The sequence below is a fragment of the Carica papaya genome, chromosome 7 (assembly GCF_054855325.1).
Source record: "Carica papaya isolate Zhongbai chromosome 7, ASM5485532v1, whole genome shotgun sequence".
Classification (NCBI taxonomy): Eukaryota; Viridiplantae; Streptophyta; class Magnoliopsida; order Brassicales; family Caricaceae; genus Carica; species Carica papaya.
In genome coordinates, this window is record NC_142315.1 from 6,311,437 (window position 1) to 6,333,725 (window position 22,289).

General features: G+C 35.2%; 3 protein-coding genes and 1 pseudogene across 4 annotated transcripts; 3 read left to right on the forward strand and 1 right to left on the reverse strand.

The window, feature by feature from the left end:
- Positions 1–6,121: 6,121 nt before the first annotated feature.
- On the forward strand, positions 6,122–9,177 carry LOC110822083 (protein EFFECTOR OF TRANSCRIPTION 2-like). The gene is made up of 3 exons (XM_022052089.2): positions 6,122–6,279; positions 6,618–6,986; positions 7,960–9,177. Exons 1-3 carry the CDS (start codon positions 6,187–6,189, stop codon positions 8,992–8,994), a joined length of 1,497 nt encoding a protein of 498 aa, XP_021907781.2. The 5' UTR covers positions 6,122–6,186; the 3' UTR covers positions 8,995–9,177.
- A 279-nt stretch (positions 9,178–9,456) lies between these two features.
- SERAT1;1 (serine acetyltransferase 1;1) lies at positions 9,457–11,065 on the forward strand. Its single transcript, XM_088208437.1, has 2 exons — positions 9,457–10,050; positions 10,399–11,065. The coding sequence occupies exons 1-2, from the start codon at positions 9,649–9,651 to the stop codon at positions 10,888–10,890; spliced, it is 894 nt and encodes a 297-aa protein (XP_088064563.1). The 5' UTR covers positions 9,457–9,648; the 3' UTR covers positions 10,891–11,065.
- Positions 11,066–11,865: 800 nt separating this feature from the next.
- On the forward strand, positions 11,866–13,758 carry LOC110821951 (pentatricopeptide repeat-containing protein At2g15690, mitochondrial pseudogene; annotated as a pseudogene).
- Positions 13,759–14,038: 280 nt separating this feature from the next.
- LOC110821952 (Mitochondrial substrate carrier family protein) lies at positions 14,039–22,240 on the reverse strand. 2 transcript variants are annotated; one of them, XM_022051932.2, is made up of 7 exons: positions 21,956–22,240; positions 15,612–15,697; positions 15,311–15,518; positions 15,109–15,235; positions 14,833–15,017; positions 14,625–14,744; positions 14,039–14,549 (listed from the first exon to the last, which is right to left on the reverse strand). In XM_022051932.2, the coding sequence occupies exons 1-7, from the start codon at positions 22,112–22,114 to the stop codon at positions 14,412–14,414; spliced, it is 1,023 nt and encodes a 340-aa protein (XP_021907624.1). In that variant the 5' UTR covers positions 22,115–22,240; the 3' UTR covers positions 14,039–14,411. The 2 variants fall into 2 exon arrangements, with proteins under 2 accessions (XP_021907624.1, XP_088064562.1); XM_088208436.1 differs by lacking the exon at positions 21,956–22,240 and adding an exon at positions 16,442–19,940.
- Between the last annotated feature and the right edge of the window lie 49 nt (positions 22,241–22,289).

Sequence of the window (22,289 nt, forward strand, 5' to 3'; positions counted from 1 at the left end):
AAGAAGATACGATCATGTAGTTAAAGTAGTCAAAGAGAACTTTAACAACATAAAATCCACGAAATTAAATTATTAAAACTTAAGAAGTTAGTATCATCTCTCACCAAATACTGTAAAACAAATTCAACAAGAAAAAAGTAATCCCAAATAAATTTAGTTATTTAAAATGTTACATACTGCATATAATTTAATTATATAAATGTTTTCATGTACTTAAGACTTCAATAGATCTTAAAAAATTTAAAAATCTTTTCTTTTTTTTTTCTTTCCTAATTATCATAATAATAATGTCAATAATAATATAATTAAAAAGTTAGCATGCCTTTCTATAAATTAATTTTTCATTATGAATAATAATGAGTTGATTTAATGAGAGTTAGATACATGCATTGTTAGTAAAGATTAGTGAACAAGTCTTCACCTACATAATACTTATGCACTAGTTTTTCTATAGGTGTTATGCAAAAGATGAATTATGCTTATATTTTTATACATAGTTTTGTTATTGATTTTTCTTTTGTAACAATTTTATATTATTGTATTTCTTATGAAGATATTATATCAAGAAAACATGTACAATATTGTAAATATATGTGTTTATGTGATTTACACTAAAGTTTAGAATAGTTTAGTAATGATTACTTTGATATTTATTTTATTGCATTATATATTTTTATGCAGTAAAACAAATTAGGAATAACAAAAAAAAAATACAGATGTAACGAATTATTACAAATAATATAAGACAATATTGTGATCGTTACGTCTTAAAAATATCTTGTTAAAATCAAGAAAAGATAATCAATGTTTATTGATATCTCTTCATCTAAAATGTCTTTAATAATTATTGTCGGATAGAGCACAAGATTATTTTATTAATAACAATTATTCTATAATTTTTTATATTTATGCATAATTTATGTGGATAATATCAATTTTTGCATTCATAATATGCAAATGCAAAATTCAAGTCAACCTCAATTTTATAGTTAGAGAATGAGATGTGTGGCAAAAGTGGACTACAACAACATTTAATGTCATTTTGCATGACTAAACTGTGATAGAAATGTAAAGTAAAAATTTAAGTATCTTGTTTGTATTTATATTACAGAACCACGTTGCTTTTTACCAACAAAATTAGGTTAATTCTTATTATTTTTATTTCATTTATTATTTATTTTAAGTATTATATTTGAGATAAGAAAACAAAAGTTAAAGAAAGATAAATGAAGAATAAAAGAGAAATAATAAATAAGAAAAACCCAACCAAAATAGAAGAAGAATCCCAACAAAAAAAGATAGATAAAAAAAAAAGAAAAAAAAAAGCTCAACAGTTAGCCTAAACATAAAAGAAAAAGGAAGGGAATGAGAAAGCCTAGCAAGCCCAGTCTCTATGTGCGTACAAGCCTAGCATCCTGCGTACACCAAAACTATGTTTTTTCAAATCAAACTTTCCGATAATAAATGGCATGAAAAGACATTGTTTAGTTCATTCATCGAAATGATTTCATATAAGTAATGTTAAAACTAGAAGCCTTATAACTTAGGTTTTCAAGATGATGAACGAAAGGACTTTATTAGCTGTTAAAAAAAAAACTATGAGAGAGAAGAAAAAAGGTGGCTTGAAGGCGTAGGATGTAGTATTAGCAATTATTCTATTAAGATCATTACTTATCGATTATTATGTAATCTGAATGAATTGTTTACTTGCCAAATAAGTTGAAACGTGCGACAAAATAAAGGATACATAGTCAATAGATTTTGTCGGTTATTGGCATTTTGATAGGGTTTCAAAAAAATTTATAAATAAAATGCTTGTCATATTTATCTTCGCATGTCCACCTAGATATGGGATACAAAAATAAATAAAGACCTTAATGTGTCAAAGTTTAAATTAACATGACATTGAATAATTAGTTTCATCAATTGATTCATTTTTTTTATTATGTATTCCATTTTAAATGTGGTTGAAATTCTTATTTTGTTAGGAAATTTTCAGAATATGTAACAGCTCCGGAAATTCAAAAGGAAGTACATATAATAATCTGAGTGCGGAAGCGTAATAAAAGATTAATGTTAATATCCCGTACACAATAATTTAAAAGTACTAAACAACATCACGGAATAAGTTATCTAAAAGAAATATAAGAAATGAGAAAAATAAAAAAAAACTATAAATCATCTAGCATCTACTCGCCGTTTTATTGTGGATCGGGCTCAGGAACCAGGTCCTCCTAATATGAAATGGTTAAATAAGGAATGAGCTACACTAACCCAGTAAGGATATCACACTATATCACCGTCACAAAAATAAAGGTTGGTAGAAAACCAAAAAACAACCAATGGAGCACAAATTTTAAAGCAATACATTTATTTAAAATAAAATCATTTACCCTTTTTCTTACCATTGAAGAACCTGTGAAAACAACCTATAAAGACAATAACATCATACAGATCAAAATTTCATACATACTCAGTAACATAAAATATATCATAAATCCGTATTCATTAACAATAACTGATTATCACTGTTTCGCATTTTCACCAGCCTACTAATATCTATGGGGATCCATAGGGGTGTCTCCGCTACACGTGAATCATTCTTTTTAACAATCTTAATTCCAGGGCCGTCCCCACACCCCGTCCGGTATGAGTGTCAAGACATTAAACCTCAATACTCCATCCCTATACCCCGTCTGGTATGAAGGTGAAACGGGCCGTCCCTATACCCCGTCTGGTATGAGCGGCAAATGACTAAGTCTCCATACCCCGTCCAGTATGAGACAACATTCATGGTAGGGTTCCTTATATACCTGGTTCGTCCACCATCTTCCAAGATATCTAGTGAGGCTGTCACCTTATCTGTTTTTCCTTAGTCTCCGTTACCAAGTTGAACATAATCATATAAACAATAAACATGCACCCAGTAATACAACCATATCTTAAATTCCAAAATCACACAGTGGTCAAGTAAGACAGTAATACATGCATTTAAAACCCTAAACCAGATACTATTATACCTTTAAACTGTAAAATAAATCAACAGGATTCAACAGAGAACAATGTCCGATTTCAGGCTCCATTAGCAATCTGTAATTAATTATGCATATTTATCTAACTTGTACAAAAGACCGTATTATTATTTATTCAAACTTCACATCTATGATAGAAAATAGGGTGAAAGGTCATTACTTGATTTGACGTCAAAAACTAGATTGTTACTGCGCCTACGGCCGGTCCCTAGGTTTTTGAATTTTTTATCGGGAACTAAAACGTGCTTACGATACCTACACATGTCCCAAATAACCCAAAAATCAGACCTAGGGCCTATTCGGCCAATTTCAGAATTCCGGCACGGCGGCGATTCGCCTCGGATTGGATGTTTTCGGCCGTTTTCGGTCGAATTCAGCCAAACTTGCATAAGTTCATGTGAGAAAATACACTTAGGGCCCTCGGTGGGCTGAAAAAACGTAGAAAACCGAAACTCATCGGCGCTGGGGCTCTCTGATGCGGCGGCTCCTATGGCTCAGTTGCGGTTGGGTGTTTTGCTCCGGTCAACTTGTAGAGGAGGAAACGATGATCACAACGGTGAAAAAATCACATCGAACGGGAATCAGAAATGACCTCATCAGAGGCAAAAACCGAAACACCCCGCGGCGGTGCCGCTGAGTTTCGATGGCATTTTTTAGCTAATTAGCCAGTTATTTCACTTCAATTTGGCCATGGGTGGGTTTGGAATCAAATTCTGAGCAAATGGTAGAATTTTTACCTCGTTTGGCGGTCAGAAATTGCTCTGGTGCGGCGGCGGGTGGCAGCGGTCGACTCCCCGGCGGTTGGGCTATCTTCTCTGGCGAGGGGCTCTGGCGGCTAGGGTTAGGGTTTGGGTGCGGATGGTTATTTATACCCATCCACTTTTGATATGGGCTGTCCATCGCTTTTAATCTGGACCGTCCGATCACGATTAAATAAGAAGTGAATCTGAACCGTCCGATCACGATTAAATAAGGAGTGAATCTGGACCGTTGATCGCGATTCAATCTGAGTCATCCGTACGTGATTCAATCTGAACCGTCCGTGCGCGATGCAATCTGGGCCGTCCGTGTGCGTTTCGATCTGGGTCGTCCGTGCGCGCGAGAACGGATCTCAGCTGTTCGATCGCGCGTATGTGGATCACCCACATGACTCCCCCTGCGTGGCCTCTCGCGTTAGTGTCTCTGCCGCCTGACGCGTCCTGGTTAGTTGGGGTTGTTGACCGGGCAGCTGACGTGGCTTAATTTTTCTAAATTGCGTTTTGACCTCCGTTTTTCGATTTTTTTTTCAAAAATACCATAAAATCCAAATTTTCACCCATTTTTTTCAAAATTGTTTTCAATTAAATCCTCAATTATTTTTTTATCCTTATTATTATTATTATTACTATTAATTTCATTAAATTAAAATAAAATAAAATAAAATAAATTCAATTCAATTAACACATATTTATATTTATATAGAAATAAAATAAAATAACATAAAAATAATAATTAAAAAAATAATTGGGTGTTAAATAATATCTAGAAGTATATACAAATTTATAAATAATTATTTTTTTAAATTTATATGCCTTTTATAATTGAATAAAATGATAAAAAAATTTAAAAAATAAAAAGAGATATAAATAAAGAATAACAATAGTAGAGTCATATATCATGAAGTAGTGAACATTCACATATTTTTATTTCCCTTTCTTCCTTTTAGTTTTTCTTTACTTCTTTCATTATTTCTTTGTAAATGTATTTTTACAATTTTCATTCCTTTTGAAAAAAATTCAAAAGATGATAAAAACGAACTTGTTTAAGAGCATTAAATGTTCTAAATCATTTATACATGTGTAATAGATATTTTGATCAAATATTTTAAAGTATCATTTTCCATTCATTTATTATAAGATTATGGGCATCGAAAGTTTAAAAAAAAAAATTAATCTTTCGATTTTCTTGAGCATATATTTTAAAACTCAAGTTTTATATTATATATCTACTATTGAGAGAGAGAAAATATTGAACTTTATTATTCTATTTTTATTTGGAAGTTGTAATAAAGTAGAGTGAGAACTTTTTTAAAAAGAATGTTGAATGAAACATTTATAAAATGTGTAGGATGTCGACCTTAAATAAAGCAAGTGATATGAATGTATAACTTGTTGACTTTGTATAGAACAAGTATTGTAAACGTGAAGCCTACCCACATTAAGTAATAAGTACGATAAAATTATAACTTACGAACTTTACAGAAAAAATATTGTAAAATATGTAAGTTATTAGTTTTAATAAAATAATCGACTGTAATCAATAAAGTTATTAATGAAATTTTCAAGTGATGACTTACGTAGGGGAAGTAAACACAAGTTGAGTATAAGGTTTATAAATCGTATTTGCATTTTTTTTTCCCTTGCTTACTTTAACTATTAAGTTATATTGAGTATATAATTCGAATGTGATTTATAATTTGATATGAACACTAAAATTCAAAGGTACTTTGTACATTAACATTTTATTATTTTTGACAAAAAACTAATTTTTTAATATTTTGTTTTATATATATAAATTTATATTTTTTTCACAATATACTCAATTGTTATAGGAGCATTATATGTAAAATAATAAAAAGAGAACATGTCTTTTTTGGCTAAAACAGAAAAATATGTTTTTTTGAAAGAAAAGTCTAAATACATTGAATCTATAAGTTTATTTTTCAATTAATTGGAAGTTATATTTAATTTAATCAATGAACATATATATGATGTGATATGTCATATATGCTATATGTATGCACATACATATAGTAATATATATTATATATTTTATATGTTTATATACTATTATATGTGTATATATATATTTTATTTATTTTTTACTTATATAATCTTGTGATTTGAGCTTCAACAATGTGGTTTATTAATTTTCCTTTATTTAATCCTTGGAAATGGAAATAAAAACAAATAAATACAACGTTTGACTGCTGGCATGGCTGGTCAGCGCAGATGCAGATAATGATTAATCCAACGCTGAACAACAATGGTGGACCTGATCGTAATTTCAGATATTTCACATGGGCAATCAAGTATTTGCAAGAAAGTTGCCTTGCAAGATTCAAACTTTGTCCTAATAAAATAATAACGGTCAATTCCCATCGTAGCAGATAACCATGGGAGCAGACGAGTTCTCCCTCCTTGCTCCCAGGTTGAAGAGAGAGGACTACAAGCGAACCAAGCACGATACATGCTTCTCCAAATGGAAGGTCTCTCTCTCTCTCTCTCTCTCTCACACACACACACACACACACACACACTCACTCTACCTCTGTGTGTGTGTGTATGCATATTCTTCAGATTAATACTTGTACTGCTGCATTTCACAAATTCATGAATTTAATCTCTATCGGTTGAAGGGTCGGGTTTTTAACAAAAGATGTCTACAGGTTTTCTCTTCATTCTTTCAGTTTTTCCATATTTCGATTCAGGAACTTGAGATAGTCTGCTTGATAATGCGAGGGATATGGTAGAAAATTGAGGTGATTAGTGATCTGGGTATCAAATTTAAGATGGGTAATTTGGTATTATGTCACTGGATATTCAGGTTCTTGTTGGGGCAAATGACTGGGAAGATTACTGCAAGGGCAAGGAAGGAGTTGGAAGATACAGGGTTTACAACCTCCCTAACAAGTCATGCCCTGGGGTTTATGAGCTTGGCATTGCCGTGGCTCACTCTGGGTTGGAGCGTGATGTTGTCAAGTTTGCCCCAGATGATATAGTGGTGACATATCTTGGGCAAGCTGAGGATGTCAGGTCCAGGCTCCAGCATTATGGTCGTTCTGGTGCTCATTTGGCCAGTATCTACACCACCAGCAACCCAATTCATTCTCAATCAGATTCTTCTCCAAGAAGATCTGGTTTGTTCGAAGAGATCTTCTCAAGAGGCTGTTCTGTTGTGTTTAGATGGGCTCCTGTAAGTGTTTGCCTATTTTGAGTTATGCGTGTTGGTGTGTGTGTGTTCTTTTGATGATGAAATTATGCATGTTGTTCAAGGAAGGATGCTTAATCTTGGGAACATGGTCTTTTGGACGAGTTAGAATTCAGATTAACTACGTCTGGCTCTTTAATTCTTTTGCGGTGACTAGTTCAATTAATTATTTAAAACAGTATGAGAAGTGATATAGTCTTTGATTGTTGGCTACTATACTATTTCTTTTAAAATATAATTTGGTGCAGAATATGGTGGCCTGTGTTTGATTTATGTTTTTAGGCTGGTGAACTTATGCATAAGAGGAGATTAATATTATTCTATTGGCTTAAGTTTTTGAAATAATCACTCAATCCATTATTTAAAAACAAAGAACAAATTCTCTTGCTTTTGCTATTTTACTTTTGAGAAGGTTATAATAATGACATTTACCATCTACAAAGACCATGATTAGTAATGGAATTAGCTATTAATTAACTTTCCTGTTAATCCTTTACTGTTTGAGCCTTATAAGATGGCTGAAGAGAAGATTAGCTACAAGACTTGAGTCTCCCCATTGATATCATGCACATATCTATTTACATGCAAGGTGAGGATGGGAACTATTGGATTCTGTATAGAGACTGCAATATAATATATATCACTGCAGTTTTTATAAATGGAGAACATATTTTAAAGTGGGAAAAATAATGCTAGACAAAATTGTTGTCAATACACTTTTCAGTCCTCTAAACAGTTTTTGAGTGAAGGAAACAAGGGGTAGGTTCATTATATTTTTGCGTTGGGAATACCATAGCATTGATAAGAACTGAATTAGGGAACTCATACTGTCAGAAAGAGGCTTGGTGGATTAAATTAGGTGCCCACCAGTGGATACTTGGTGCTGAGAGGCTCATGTATTTTGATGTTTTATTCCCGATTTTTTCTTTTTCATTTGATTTCTTGAATATTCAATCAGATGAAAAGTAAGAAGGAAGCGGAAGAAACAGAAGCTAAGTTGCTTGATACTTTTGACTATGCATGGAACAAAGGCAGTAATGTTATACGTCGCCCTGATGAGATCCTTAAAAAACTCGATGAGATTGCTTCAAGCACGGGAAGATTCTCAAGTCTTTACAGGATATTTGTACCTCTTACTCAGAAGAAAGTGGGTATCAAAATCAAAGGAGACAAACTGCTTCTGCAGAAAAACAAAGTCTCTGCTGATGCTGATGAGGAGAGCAACAACTTTCTTTCTGGAGTAATCAAATTTAGCAGATCAAGGCCTCAATTAGTTTCTGGTAAACGTGAAACTGATGTGACCCCCAGCAATACATGTGGAGTTCTTTTAAGTGATGGTACTTCTTGTACACTGCCACCAGTACTAGGGAGGAAGAGATGTGAAGAACATAAAGGGAGGAAAATTTACGGATACAGTTTTAAGCTAATCACAGAAGGGAAATCACCTTCTTCGCCAGATTTATGCATGAATTCAAGCACTCTTCATGGCCAAGATTCCCATGTTATATGTGGTGTAGCTCTTGGTAATGGGACTTCTTGTGGAAGGAAACCGATTGTCGGAAGAAAAAGATGTGAGGAGCACAAAGGGATGAAGATCAATGCCTTAATTTCAAAGTCAGCTAAGAATAAGTCTGGTGTAAATTTAGGCGGCTGCGCTTCCGATAACGAGCTGCATAATGACCCTGCATCCAAGTCTATGTTATTTTCAGACAGATGTTCTACAGATAGAGATCCGAAAACTGTCTGTGGAGCAGCATTAAGAAACGGTTCATTCTGTACAAGGTCATTGACTAAAGGACATGAAAGATGTTGGCAGCACAGGGTAAATGGGTGTGATAGTTCCTTCAGTTGCTCTTTGAAATCTGATTCACAGTCAAGATCTGTGATTTGTGGTGTTACTTCACCAGGAGGATCTGTATGTGAGAAAAGTCCTGCTGGTGGAAGAAAAAGATGCGAGCAGCACAAGGGGATGAGACTCATTGTTTCCCAATAAATCCCTATTGTTTCCCAAGAAAAAATACATGGGAAAATTTTCTACATGTTTGCTTTTCTATGTAACAAATGTATCTTTCTTTTATTTATTTGTTTTTGGTTTAATTCTCTGTTAAGAATGGTTTAATTTATATGCAACATGTTGTATCAAAATGGAATAATAGATTAGCCTTCAGCTTTGCAACATTAGTGTTAATTAATGCTATTACCACTAATTAACACCACATAGTTAATTAAGCAGGATCTAGGGAATGCATTTTTGTCATGATTCAAATAAAAAAAAAAATTAACGTTTTAAAAAGGACCAGCTAATCTTTTTCAACAAATATTTTATTTTTTATAAAGTGATGCGACACTGGAACAATAAAATAGTAATTAAAAATTTACACGAGTGTTCCCGTGACAGCCCAGTCTCGTTTACTGAGTGACAGTTGCCGCAAGATACGCCACGTGGCATTCAAACAGACCGCCTAACAAGGTCTCCCACGAATGGTGAGAAAAGAAAAACAGTTGATCACCACACCTGGTTATTGCCAGAAGCTTCTCCAAAATCTTATCAATCCAATCGTCATTGTCACCACCAACCGCACTACTGCAACTCCGTTTCGTCGCTCACCCTACCGCGTCGAACAACAGAGAAAAGCAGCCGCTGACGATGCCGGCCGGCGAGATTCATTACCCGTCTCCGCCGTCTTCCGCGACGGAGATTTCGAGCGCTGATGGCGCTAACGAAGACGAGGCTTTTGTGTGGTCTCAGATCAAGGCGGAGGCCCGTCGTGACGCTGAATCGGAGCCAGCTCTCGCTAGCTATCTGTACTCCACGATTCTCTCTCACTCGTCGCTGGAGCGGTCTCTCGCCTTCCACCTAGGGAACAAGCTCTGCTCCTCCACGCTCCTCTCGACTTTGCTCTACGACCTTTTTCTTAACTCTTTCTCTTCTGACCCTGAAATCCGTGCGGCAACCGTCGCCGATCTCCGCGCGGCTCGAATGCGAGATCCCGCGTGTGTGTCATTCTCTCATTGCCTCCTCAATTACAAGGGCTTCTTGGCCTGCCAGGTACTCTTGTTCAATACAACAATTGACGCCTCTCTCTCGTCTTACTCTCTAGCGGAAATCTCGATCTGCAACTGCTCTATGATTAATTGTTATTGTTATCTTAAAAGCTAAAATTTTCAAATTGCACTTGTTTAATGTGATTGTTGTACACGCTAGGTGCAAGTATGATAACTCTGTCCTCGAATTGCTTTAATTGAGAGTAATCATTTGATGTCTTGAAGATTTATACTGAAATTTGTTTTAATGATTGCCTATTTTAGTTCCTCATTTTATTCGGCGAGTTACAGATTGTTTTATCCTAAGGCGATTGTAGATGATGATGACAAGTTACAAGGTTTTGTGTATCAGGCTCATAGAGTAGCTCATAAGCTGTGGACGCAGTCGCGTAGGCCCCTAGCACTAGCATTACACTCGCGTATATCTGATGTTTTCGCTGTGGACATACACCCGGCTGCCAAAATCGGAAAGGGAATTCTGTTCGATCATGCAACTGGTGTGGTGATAGGCGAGACAGCTGTGATTGGAAACAATGTGTCTATTCTACATCATGTAACGCTTGGTGGGACTGGGAAGGCCTGTGGGGATCGGCACCCAAAGCTTGGAGATGGAGTTTTGATCGGCGCAGGTGCAACCATTTTGGGAAATGTAAAGATTGGGGAAGGAGCCAAGATTGGAGCAGGGTCAGTGGTGCTGATTGATGTCCCAGCTCGGACCACTGCGGTCGGCAACCCAGCAAGGCTTGTGGGAGGAAAGGATCAGCCAGCAAGACACGAAGACTGCCCTGGGGAATCCATGGATCATACTTCTTTCATCTCACAGTGGTCAGATTATATCATTTGATCTCATCTTTCTTCCCTCTATCTCAGACCATTACTTGCGTTTTCATACTAGAGTAATTATAACGCTCCACAAGGAACATAAATACATTGGTAAGGCTCATAAATTTAGTTTTGTTCACTCTGTTGCTACTGAATGTTTCTATCATTGGCGTAAAATTATTTCACTTTGTTGCTGATTGCTTTGCTTCTGTCTATGAATTGAGCCATGAACTTGTCGCCTGCGATCATTGTATTGATGGGGAACTTATTCCCCTTAACAATTTTCAAGCATACAGATAATACGGAGGCTGTATAGAATTTCACTAGAGAAAGTGAATCACTTTCTTGACTATTTCTGATTCTCTAAATTTTCTAATTCAGATGTCAGGGGGGCATATGATATTAGTAGATTTATCAATCCAAAAATATTAGTGTGATGCTTGCATTAACTGGTAGTGTGGATCAATGGTTGGGAACTAAATCACAAAATTTTTAAAGAGATTAAAATTATATAAAAAAATATTATATAAATTAATTTAAATTTTTTAAAATAATACAAAAACTAATTTAATATTTCAATTCTTAAACTACGTAATTGTTAATTACTTGTATTTTTTTTTATCTTCTTAATGTTTAAATGTACTCTTAAATTAAAGTAAAGTCTTTGACATTTTTCCAGAAGGGATATATTTTATTTTTATTTTATGTAATTAAAGTTACTATCTTATCTTTTTATTTTTTATTTTTAATAAAATTGAACAAAAGATTAGTTCTTTTCTTTTCTCCTGCAGCATCGTCCAGATTTCAAGTCTGATAAAAAGTAAGTTAATTAGTTTCTTTTTTTTTTTTTTTAAAAAAGAAATATTTCGTTTTTAACTTCAATTTTTATGTTTTAAAAAATATTTTATGAATTATAAATTAAAATTAAAATTTACTTTTTAATAAATTTTAATACAAATATTACAATTCAAAAACGTTTAAACGATGACTTTTTAACTTTTAATCGGAATTTATATTTAAAATGTCAAATATTATTTTTTACTAAATATATCAGATTGCTTTGAATATTTATTGTTATGAATAAAAATATTTCCATTTTTAAAAATTTGAGTATAAATGTGGATTGACCAATCAGATACGAGCGAACTCTGGAGCAGGAAATCATTTTCGATAAACTTCCAGATGCGCCATTTTTCACCTTCCTGTTCCATCTTCTGTTCTTGTACAGAATCCCAATTACATCTATTGATTTACAGCAGTTAGCAATGGCGTCTCTGATCTCTCCTCACCCAGCGGGAAACTCAGTGATACTCTCTCCTCAGTTGAAATCTCGTACCAGCTTTCCTCACTCTTTTTCTTCTCTCCCGTTTTCGTCTTCGTTCTCTGCAACTCTGACCACCAACACTTTCAAGGGTCTCTACGCCTTTCCTAATACCAGAAATAATAACAGCAACGACGCGAATACTGTTTACCGGTCCCATTCTAGCCAGACTCGCCGGGATTCTCGGTCTACTTCACCTTACAAGAGGAAACAGCGGCGTTCCTCCTCGGATGAAGTTAGCTTAAGAAAAAATCAAAATGAGAGCGACCGATTTCGTCAAGACCCAACGTTAATGAATCTTGATATCGATTTGGTAAGTTTGTGCAAGGAAGGAAGGTTGGAGGAAGTCATAGAATATGTGGAACGAGGGGTTTCTGCTGATCTTTGTGCCTTTGGTGCTTTATTGCATTCATGCGGTGAGCTTAAATCTCTGGAGTTGTGTAAACGAGTTCACGAATTGTTGAAACGGTCTCCATTAACCAGCGATACTGTATTGAACAATAAATTGATTGATGCATACGTCAAGTGCGGGAGCATGAAAGATGCCCGCCGGACGTTCGATCAAATGCGCGAGAGAAATACGGGTTCGTGGTGTTTGATGGTTAATGGGTATGCGGAGAACGGAGAGGGAGATGAAGGGTTGTTATTGTTTGAGCAAATGAAGAAACAAGGATTGCGGCCTGATGAGGAAACTTTTTCTGCAGTTTTGGCTGCGTGTGCTGATGCTGGAGCTGTGGAAGAAGCTCTATTACACTTCGACTTCATGAATAATACCAGTGGGTTTGTACTGGGGATTGAACATTACTTGCGTGTCATTGAAGTTCTTGGAAGAGCTGGTCATTTGAGGGAGGCTCAGGAGTTTGTAGAAAGAGTTCCATTTGAACCCACAGTGGATTTGTGGGATGCTCTGTGGAAGTTTGCTCGAATTCATGGTGATATTGAGCTTGAAGATCATGCTCATGAGTTGTTAATTAGCCTTGATCCGTCCAAGGGAGCTGCTAAACAAGTTCCACTGCCACCGCGGAAGAAGAATTCAGGTATTAATATGGTTGAGGAGAAGAACAGATTGAGTGAGTATAGGTGCATGAAGTCCTACAAGGAAGAAGGGTATGGTAAATTGAAAGGTTTAAATGGACAGATGAGGGAAGCTGGTTATGTGCCAGACACCAGATATGTACTTCATGACATAGATGAAGAAGCAAAAGAGCAAGCTTTGCAATACCATAGCGAGCGTCTGGCGATAGCTTATGGTCTAATTAGCACTCCGGCAAGAACAACGCTTAGGATCATCAAGAACCTCAGAATATGCGGTGACTGTCATAATGCAATAAAGATCATGTCAAAGATTGTTGGAAGGGAGCTCATTGTTAGGGACAACAAGCGGTTTCATCATTTCAGGGATGGCAAATGCTCTTGTGGGGATTACTGGTAGACTAGAGATACCCAAGATCTATGACAGGGAAGATACTTGTACCAATGCTTTACATTGCACATTATGTTTTTTATGCCAGTCCAAATTCTTGATATTTATTCAGTTGCAATAAAAATGAATAGTTATATATTTCTGCATCTCTAGCCTGGCAAAAGAATATGGAATAACAATTTTGCATATTTATATTTAGACTCGGGAGGAAGCAAGCCTAACTAATTTGTCTACCTTACATCAGTTCTTCGTCCCTGTAAATATTCTATATTGAATAACCAACTGGAGAAAGTAAAATGATTATGTTGGCAGTGGATAGTTCAATTACATATTGGATGCCATTTTTATTATATTTTCATTTTATTCTGTAACCTTTCATTACTTTATATGTAAAATTGTCTTCTATTGAATAGAATACCAATAAAGTGGGAGAACCAGAGCCAAGATGTAATTAAAGTTGATCTGATAGCTACATCAATAAACTGGAGTTTGGAAGAGTTACATATCTCCAAGTAATCAGTTTCTATGGTAAGACTATTATTTACACATATACATTTACCACGTGGGTTTTGACCCAGATGCCTAATCACTAAAATTTGCTAACTGTTAAAGATATAACCTGTACAAATTTATTTGGAATTTGGACATATTTCACTAACACGGTTGATGTCATTCTGCTTAAAAGAATGGAATGTACTAATGAGAATTAACTGCAAGATACAGGTTTATTCAAAAATCAGAATTCACAAGCCAACCCTCCTGCCTGAAAATGCTTTGCTTGAAATGGAATATTTCATTATTAAGAGTGAAGTGATGTTGGTTGACTACTTGCTTTGTTGGCTGTCACTTCTATCACAGCTTCATCTCTTGATGGAACTCTAAGGTATGATTTCACAACATCATAAACAGTGAAGCCAATAGCTACTGATGGTACAACCTGGCTTGTGCAAAGCAAGAGATATTTAGCGACAATCAAATATCAGAAAAGAACAGAAAATAAACTGTTTCTCACCTTCAAGTAATTGATGCTCAGCCCTGAAAACAATTGCTTCCCTCCTTGCTTTCGAGCAATCCTGAGAAGGGTTTCCATTGTTCCTCTTGACTCTCCACTATTAGACACCAGCCTTTCAACCTATTGCATGGTTATCACTCAATACTATAGAGGTTTTAATTCTAAATCTAACAATACAGTGGAGACCAGGACCTTAGAAGTAAAATACCTGCATTTGCCTCCTAACAACATCAAGAGGGTATGTGAAGGTCTGCCCCAGTAGACCTGCAACAGATCCACATACAAGTTTCACGGTAATATCTTTCTTGTGCTCCTCAGGAACATGCCTCTTCATCTCCTCATAGAAATAGAACTTTAAACCAGCATAAGGGAAAATTCCATAAAGTGATGGAGCTGATGAGAATTTCCATGTATTAATTGGAAAAGAAAAACTCAAATGATCAAAAGAACCAAGGGAAACAGCTCCGAGTCCAAAAACAAATACCTGCACCTCGGTAGAGACCTCTTATCCCAGATTCCTTATAGGTCTTTGAAAAACAATCAAGAATTCCCTTGTAAATCTGTTCAGTGCTAACTATCCCTTGAACGTTCATCTTTGATGAACTAACAACCTGGATCAGCATTTTCAATTCAGTTCAGTTTTCTTTCTTTTTATGAAAGCATGTATTTATCATTGAAATATTTACCTGATAAGCTAATTTTGTCCGGACTAAATCAAGAGGGTAAGTAAAAATCACAGCAGTTCCTCCAGCAAATGATCCTGCCACTAGATCAAGCACAGGACCTCTTCCGATATCAGGAAAACTATTGATAATCCATCTACGATATTGCTCATAAGCCATATAATGAAGTGCGGCATAGGGAACTATTCGAGCAACACTGGCACCATTGCCTCTATTGAAAAGACAAATTCTTAAAGTAATTAAGTGATAAAATTTTCAGGGAAGCCTTCAAATAAATGACAATGAATGAAAGTTCCACACGCACCTGTAGAAACCCATGGCACCTTCTGTCTTGGCTATCTTTTTAATGGATCCAAAGAGCCCTATGCTCTGGAATTCTGCTCTTCTGGTCTAAAAAAAAGCAACAAATAAATTCCTCAATACAAACAACAATTGATTAAAGTTGAGATCAAAAGTTGGGGGGGGGGGTTGCAGCTCAAACCCATATTTGGTCTCTCTTGACCTTTTGATTATAATTAAATTCATGTAATTAGGGCAAAAAGCAAGATATGCTGTTGTAAGACAAGTTATGGTAGAATCAGAATTATCCTACAAAGTGACAAAAATAAAGTATGGGAAACAGAATAGAAGAATAAAGGTAGGCTATAAGAATTAAGGGCAAGGTGAAAAAATGTAGGGACAGGTAAAATGAGTAGGATAGATTAGAGAGAATAATAACCATAAGGACACACCTATAATAGGGAATGAAAGCTCAATAAAGGAATTCTCATTTCATCATTGTCTTCTCTTCTTTCTTGGTAGCTACTAGTTATTATATAGGCATTGCTTACAACTAGTAAAGAAAATTATAAAAAATGAGAATTTAAAAAATTATAGTTCCTATAATATTTAAAAATCCACCAAAAAAGAAACTAAATATCATAGTTCGTCAATTAAAAAGGAAAATTCTAAAAGAGGAAATTTAAAATATTCTAATTCCTATAATATTTAAAATCTACCTAAAAGAAAACTAAAATACTTTATGTCTAAATAAACCTATTTAACTTAAGAAGACAAGATAATAATAATTACAAAAGATTTATTTAATAGAAAATTTATTCCAAATTAAGATATACTTGTTCTGCATCATTCTACCTTCTTTTGGTGAAAACCTGATCTCGAGTTTTGGAGTGGTGGAGCATAAGATAGGAAAGGCTCAAACATGCTTTTCAAAATCTTGAAAAAGCTGACTTTTGATGATCTCTACAGAGAAGTTAAACTTAACTAAAATCATGAGTTCTTTGGGATCATAAAACCATTAAGGTAAAATGAAAATATCCCAATAAATCTCTTCAATACAGTCATTGTGGATGAGAACAATTTCAATAGCAGGAGATAGAATAAGTTTAAGAACAATTTCAATAGCATGAATACGAACAACTTTAAATGGAGCAAATATATCTTACTGCTACTATTGGTTCTGAAGGAATTTTACGTTCTCCATCTTAAAATACTTGAGAAGTGTTAGTAATACTCTGAAGCTCAGCCTTTAATTAGTGCAAATGATCTCAGGCTTTCCTAACTTCTGAATATAAATCTATTTCATATTCAATATTTAACTGACAACAACTATCATATATGCAACGACCATTGAGAGAGTTTCTAGATAACATCTTCACTACAATGATATTGCATAGCAATTAATTGTGAATGTATTTCAATACTCTCTATGCATCCATAGGGACCAACAACTTGGTTCAACATCATATGTAATCAGGTAGATTACATTATAAATTATAACAAAAAGATTACTGGATTTCATGTCGAGCTAATGTTGATCTACTCTGAAAGTGATTGTAAGGTACCCATTTGACCAATCTGATGGGACGAAAAAAATTGTGTTTTTTTTTTGTTGCTTTTTTGGCAGTCTAAGAAAGTGCAGAAGTAAGAATAGAAATTAGGCTCTGGTACCAACTAATATAGGACAAGTTATGGCAGAACCAAAATTGTCCTACAATGTAAAGAAATTAGGGATGAAGGTGAAGAAATATAGAAATACGTAGAATAAGCAGGATAGATAAAAGAGAATAACAACCAGAAGAACAAACACAAGAGAGAGAAATAGGGAATATGATTGTTACAGAACGAGCTCATCGGGAGGAAAATAGAACAAGGGCAGGCAACAGAGGCGAGCTCCCGAAATTGGAAATGGAACTGAAAGCAAGGAACAAAAGTAGGTGCTGCTTTACAAGCGGAGAATAGCTGGCAACTCGTGGCACAATCAGGTGTAAATGGGGGCAAAGCTCGACAATCGGCTTAAGTAGGGAGTAAGTGAAATATGTGGCTTCAATTGGTGAAGGATGGGGGTAATGTGGCAAAATCCAGGGTAGCTATTTAAAGTGGGTTAGGGTTAGAAGAAAGGGTCTCAAAGATAAAAGGTCATTTTGGGTGTTGAGCAACAAGGGTTTCTTCCCCCGTCGCTCTGTTTCCATGGAGTGTTTTTAGGTAGTATTCAAAACAATTCTAACTTCCTTAGGTTTTAAATTACTCTATATTATTCTATCTAAGCATGATAAGTCTCAATACTAAGTGGATCTCTAGATCAAATCTTTTCTTCTTCCTTATTCTATCTCTCTCTCCCTCTCCCTCTTCTCTTCGATCTAACTAACTCTTTTACTACTCTAAGTAACAGTCACCGGGTACATGTCAAAAGTACCTGCAACTTGGTATTCTAGCAGAGTGATTCTGACGAGAAACTTGCTGCCATGGTGAAAAGCAAAGGGAAAGTGGTGATTAACGAACCGTGGAAACTGCAGACTCTTGAAGACAATGTAAGAAAGGTTGACCAGAAGCTCTGTGACTTCATGGCTGAGATTTATGATGCACATTGTCAAACCAAGGAGTTCCTCGACCAATGGTTTGAGCAACTTGCAGAGATATTGCAAGGTGGAGTCAGGCTGGGTGAGTCATCACTGCATGTAAAGTCATTTTTCTAATGTTCAGGCTCATGAGCGGGGTATACTCCCCATCCCAAAGTAGCAAGACACTGGGGGTAGTTGCATGCAAAACCCACGGAATCACCATCGGGAAACCCTACACAAAAGGTGTAAACTCCCATCTTCAAGGGATAGAACTCTAGGACCTAGATAAAAAGGTGTTTGGAATACTTTAATGTGTATAAGATATCTGATGAAAATAGGGAAAAAACAGCAGCCATGTAGGAGATAAGGTGGAATAATGGTTTCATTAATTCACAATTCACCAAAAATATTAGATTAATATATATTTGTAGAGGAACTGTGAAAGAGGTTTGAGGGGTTAACAGGAACTCATGTAGAGGAATAATTTAATAAACTTATACAAGAGGATAAAATGATCAACCAAGAAAAGTTTGAACTCTTACTTTCAGAAAACCCAGGATTATCAGAGAGATACTTTATACCCAGTTTTATTAGTGGGTTGAAGGAAGAAACCTGTGATGAGGATGCATAAACCTTGAACTTCATACCATGCCTTTGAATTAGTCCCGTGGCAAGAACAAGTAGCAGATGCCATGAACTGCAACAAGGTAACTAACACACAAAACAACCCAACCTCCAACCTAAGATCACTGCATCCACCATTCAGTCCAAAGACACCCTTGCCTGCTATCAATCATAATAAACACCCAAAAATAAATTTTCATTCAAAAGTACAGAAAGGGGCTTCCCAATACCCACCAGAAGGCGAACGAAACAGTTTTTGTAACCATTGTGGAAGAAGATACTTCACAGCCTATAAATGTAAGTTGAAAAAAGTTATGCCAGTAGAAGAATGTGAGGAGGAAAAAGATGAGAACGAAGAAAATCAGGAGTTATATCAGCAAGAAAACAGGGATGACTCTGGAATCCTCTCATTACAAGTTATTGAAGGTATCTCCTTAGGTGAAACAGTAAGAATCAGAGGCCTATTCAACAAAAAAACAATCATGATCCTCCTGAACAGTGGTAGTTCACATTCATTTATGGACTCCTATGTGACTAAAGGGTTTCAAAATAAAGTGGTGCACCATAGGCCCTGGCTAATGGTCAGAAGGTGACTAGCGAAGGAGAGTGTATAGAAATCCAATGGAGCATGCAGAATCATGTTAAAGTCCAACGGAGAATGCAGAATCATGTTTTCTACCATAACTTCAGAATCATTCAATTGGGTATCGAGTATATATTTGACCTATTTGCGAAGGTCAAATAATTATGGTATATTCTACAAGAAAATTTAAATCAGATAAAAATTATTTTCGATTGGTTCTACTATGATAGCTTGGAAGCAAAGATCTTGTAGGATAGTAATGGTCCTCTCTTTCAACAATTAGTGAAATGTTTTCCAAGCGGAATCATCGGCTAAAAAATGGCGGGGAAGCTACTCAAGACTCTCTAAAGCTAATTCTGTAAGTGGTGTCAACCACCTCCAAATGTTGGCTAGTGATGAGTGTAGACAACAGTCTAAGCATGTGGCTATTTAGATATTGTTTCGTCTAGACAACAGTCTAGGCATGTAGCTGCTTGGAATTTTTTTCATCTTTTAAGGTTTTTTGTTCGTTAAAAAAGGATTTCTTTTTGCATGAAGGTCCTCTTTTTTGTTGGACTAGCTGGTATGAAGAACTCATCTTTTTTTAAGTAGTAAATTTTGCCAGATAGTTAGGATAACTGTTAAAGTCTCATATTTGATGAGTAGCGGTTAAATTAACTTGTCCCCTAAATAATTTAGGTGCAGAGAAAATTTACATGAAAAGAGAAGAGTAAAGATAAGCCAGAGGAAACTGGGAATCAAGTTGAAGAAATATAAAAGAAATAGACTAAATGGGACAATAACCATAAAAGCACAGAAAAATAACAGGAATAAAATCCTAGCAGGAAAGTTTTAATTCATCATCGTCCATTCTTTATTTTAGCTATTAGCCTTTATAAGGCATTAGTTACAACTAATAAGAAATTCATCAATTTTTTTCTTCTAAAAGAAATAAGGGATATATCAAAATAATTAAAGAAGAAATCAAAAGTTTCTATAACTTAAGATCAACCTAAATAACCAAAGTTTCCAATAATTTAAAATCTAAAGTTAAATAAATCAAACAACCTAAACAATGATAATAAAAATTATAGAAATTTTCTTTAATAGAAAAGTTATTTCGATTTAAGATCTTTTTGTTCTACATCATTGATGTAATACTTCCAATATCTTATGCAGAATCTTTGACAACTGCAGCCTGATGTTATCCCCATACATAAATCTTCTCTTCTGAAAAAGACATAAATCTATTATCACCTCTATGTAGACCTATACACTTCATATGCATTGATATTTGATGAACAAACATCATTATATGACAGAATGAATTTCATCCAATGGATATCCCTACAGGTAAACCTTTTACGAAAAGAAATTTTTGTTCTATGTCATTTTGGTCGAACTTTTTCCTAAATGCATTTTTCCTATCCAATATTAGTTCAGTTCTATTAGAAGATGAAGAAATTTGATTTGAGCATTAACTGAATTCATACTGTAAGAGAATAACACTGTCGTTTCCCAAGATGAGGAGACATACTACACACAATATGCTGCACACCTTTAACTGATTGTTCCACTGACCGGGATTCTGATAGATACATTAGCGACATGGCTGGACCATTCACAATCAGCCCTAGTAACACTAATAACATTATTCTTTTGTAAGTCACAGGAGAAGGATTTGGGCCATTTCTCCTACTATGAAAATTTGTCTTGTTTTAAAGATGGTTTTGTTGAAGTAATTTTGGTCTTTTATTAAATAAGTTCATACCACAAAGAAAACAGGCGGCTAACGTAACAATAAGCAGTTGAAAAAATGTGTTTCGTCTACATCAATCGCATCGAACTCAATGTTCTTTCCAGAAAATATAAAGAAATGGAAAAAGGAAATGAAGGCTTAACAAGGTTTGGAGGTCATGTCTGTGCAGTATCAGAAAGTAACCAACTCAGTTTGGGAGTTAAGTTTTGTTCATACTGCAGATATTAAACAACCTCTGTGATATATGGGTCACTAGGCCATGTAAAACATGGTCCTAAGCCTGAATAACTGAATATAGTTGAACTGTAGACACTGGACAGAATCATGAATCCAAATATAGGGGGTCACAAGTCCATGTAAAAGGGTACTGTTTATTAAAATGAGAAGGTGATCTACAGAGCAAATTAAGTTGGCTGCTAATGAGCAACGCTCGTTAGTTGCGCAGCAATCAGTTGAGCTTCCAATTATCATTTATGCAAAAATACTTGAGACATTGCTGTTTTCAAGAATTATTAAATAAGAAAATGCTGACACCACAGAAGCTAAATATCGCCAACAAAAAAACAGAATGGAAATCTGTTTCGTGATTGATCAACCTTTACCCAAATTATACACTGGAATACTCACATTCACTCTTCGAGATGATTGCTTCAACTCATATGAGTATATACTAGAAATACCCAAATTGCAAGCAACGACTTGCAACCGATAAAGAATGTGGAAAGAAGAGGCAACTGAATTAAATTCCCATATTCTCATTATCCATTTTCAAGGAGAGCCGATCGTAAAATTTGAATCAATAGTTAAGGAGTAGATAAAATAGAATCTTGAATTATAGAAGCAGAATGAAGTCAAAAAGATACCTGAAACAAAATCTTGACACGCTCAAGCGGAGCAACAGCAGTCTTGGCAAGGCCTCCAGCCACACCCCCAGCAACCAATTCCTTAGCAAACAGAGGCATGGCTTCGATTATTCCATCAAAGAACACACTCATCTCTCTTTCCTCTCCCTCTTTTACCATTGAATTGAAAGCACGATTCAATTACCAGGAGAGAGAGAGAGAGAAGAGAAAAAAAAGAGAGGGAGAAATGTTTTTGCGTCAGGGAGAATAAAAAGAAAAGGGTAGTTTGAAAAGAAGGAAGAGCAAGAACTGAAACGCTTGTGGACAGCTGACAAGTCAAAGAAAAAGCCTGATT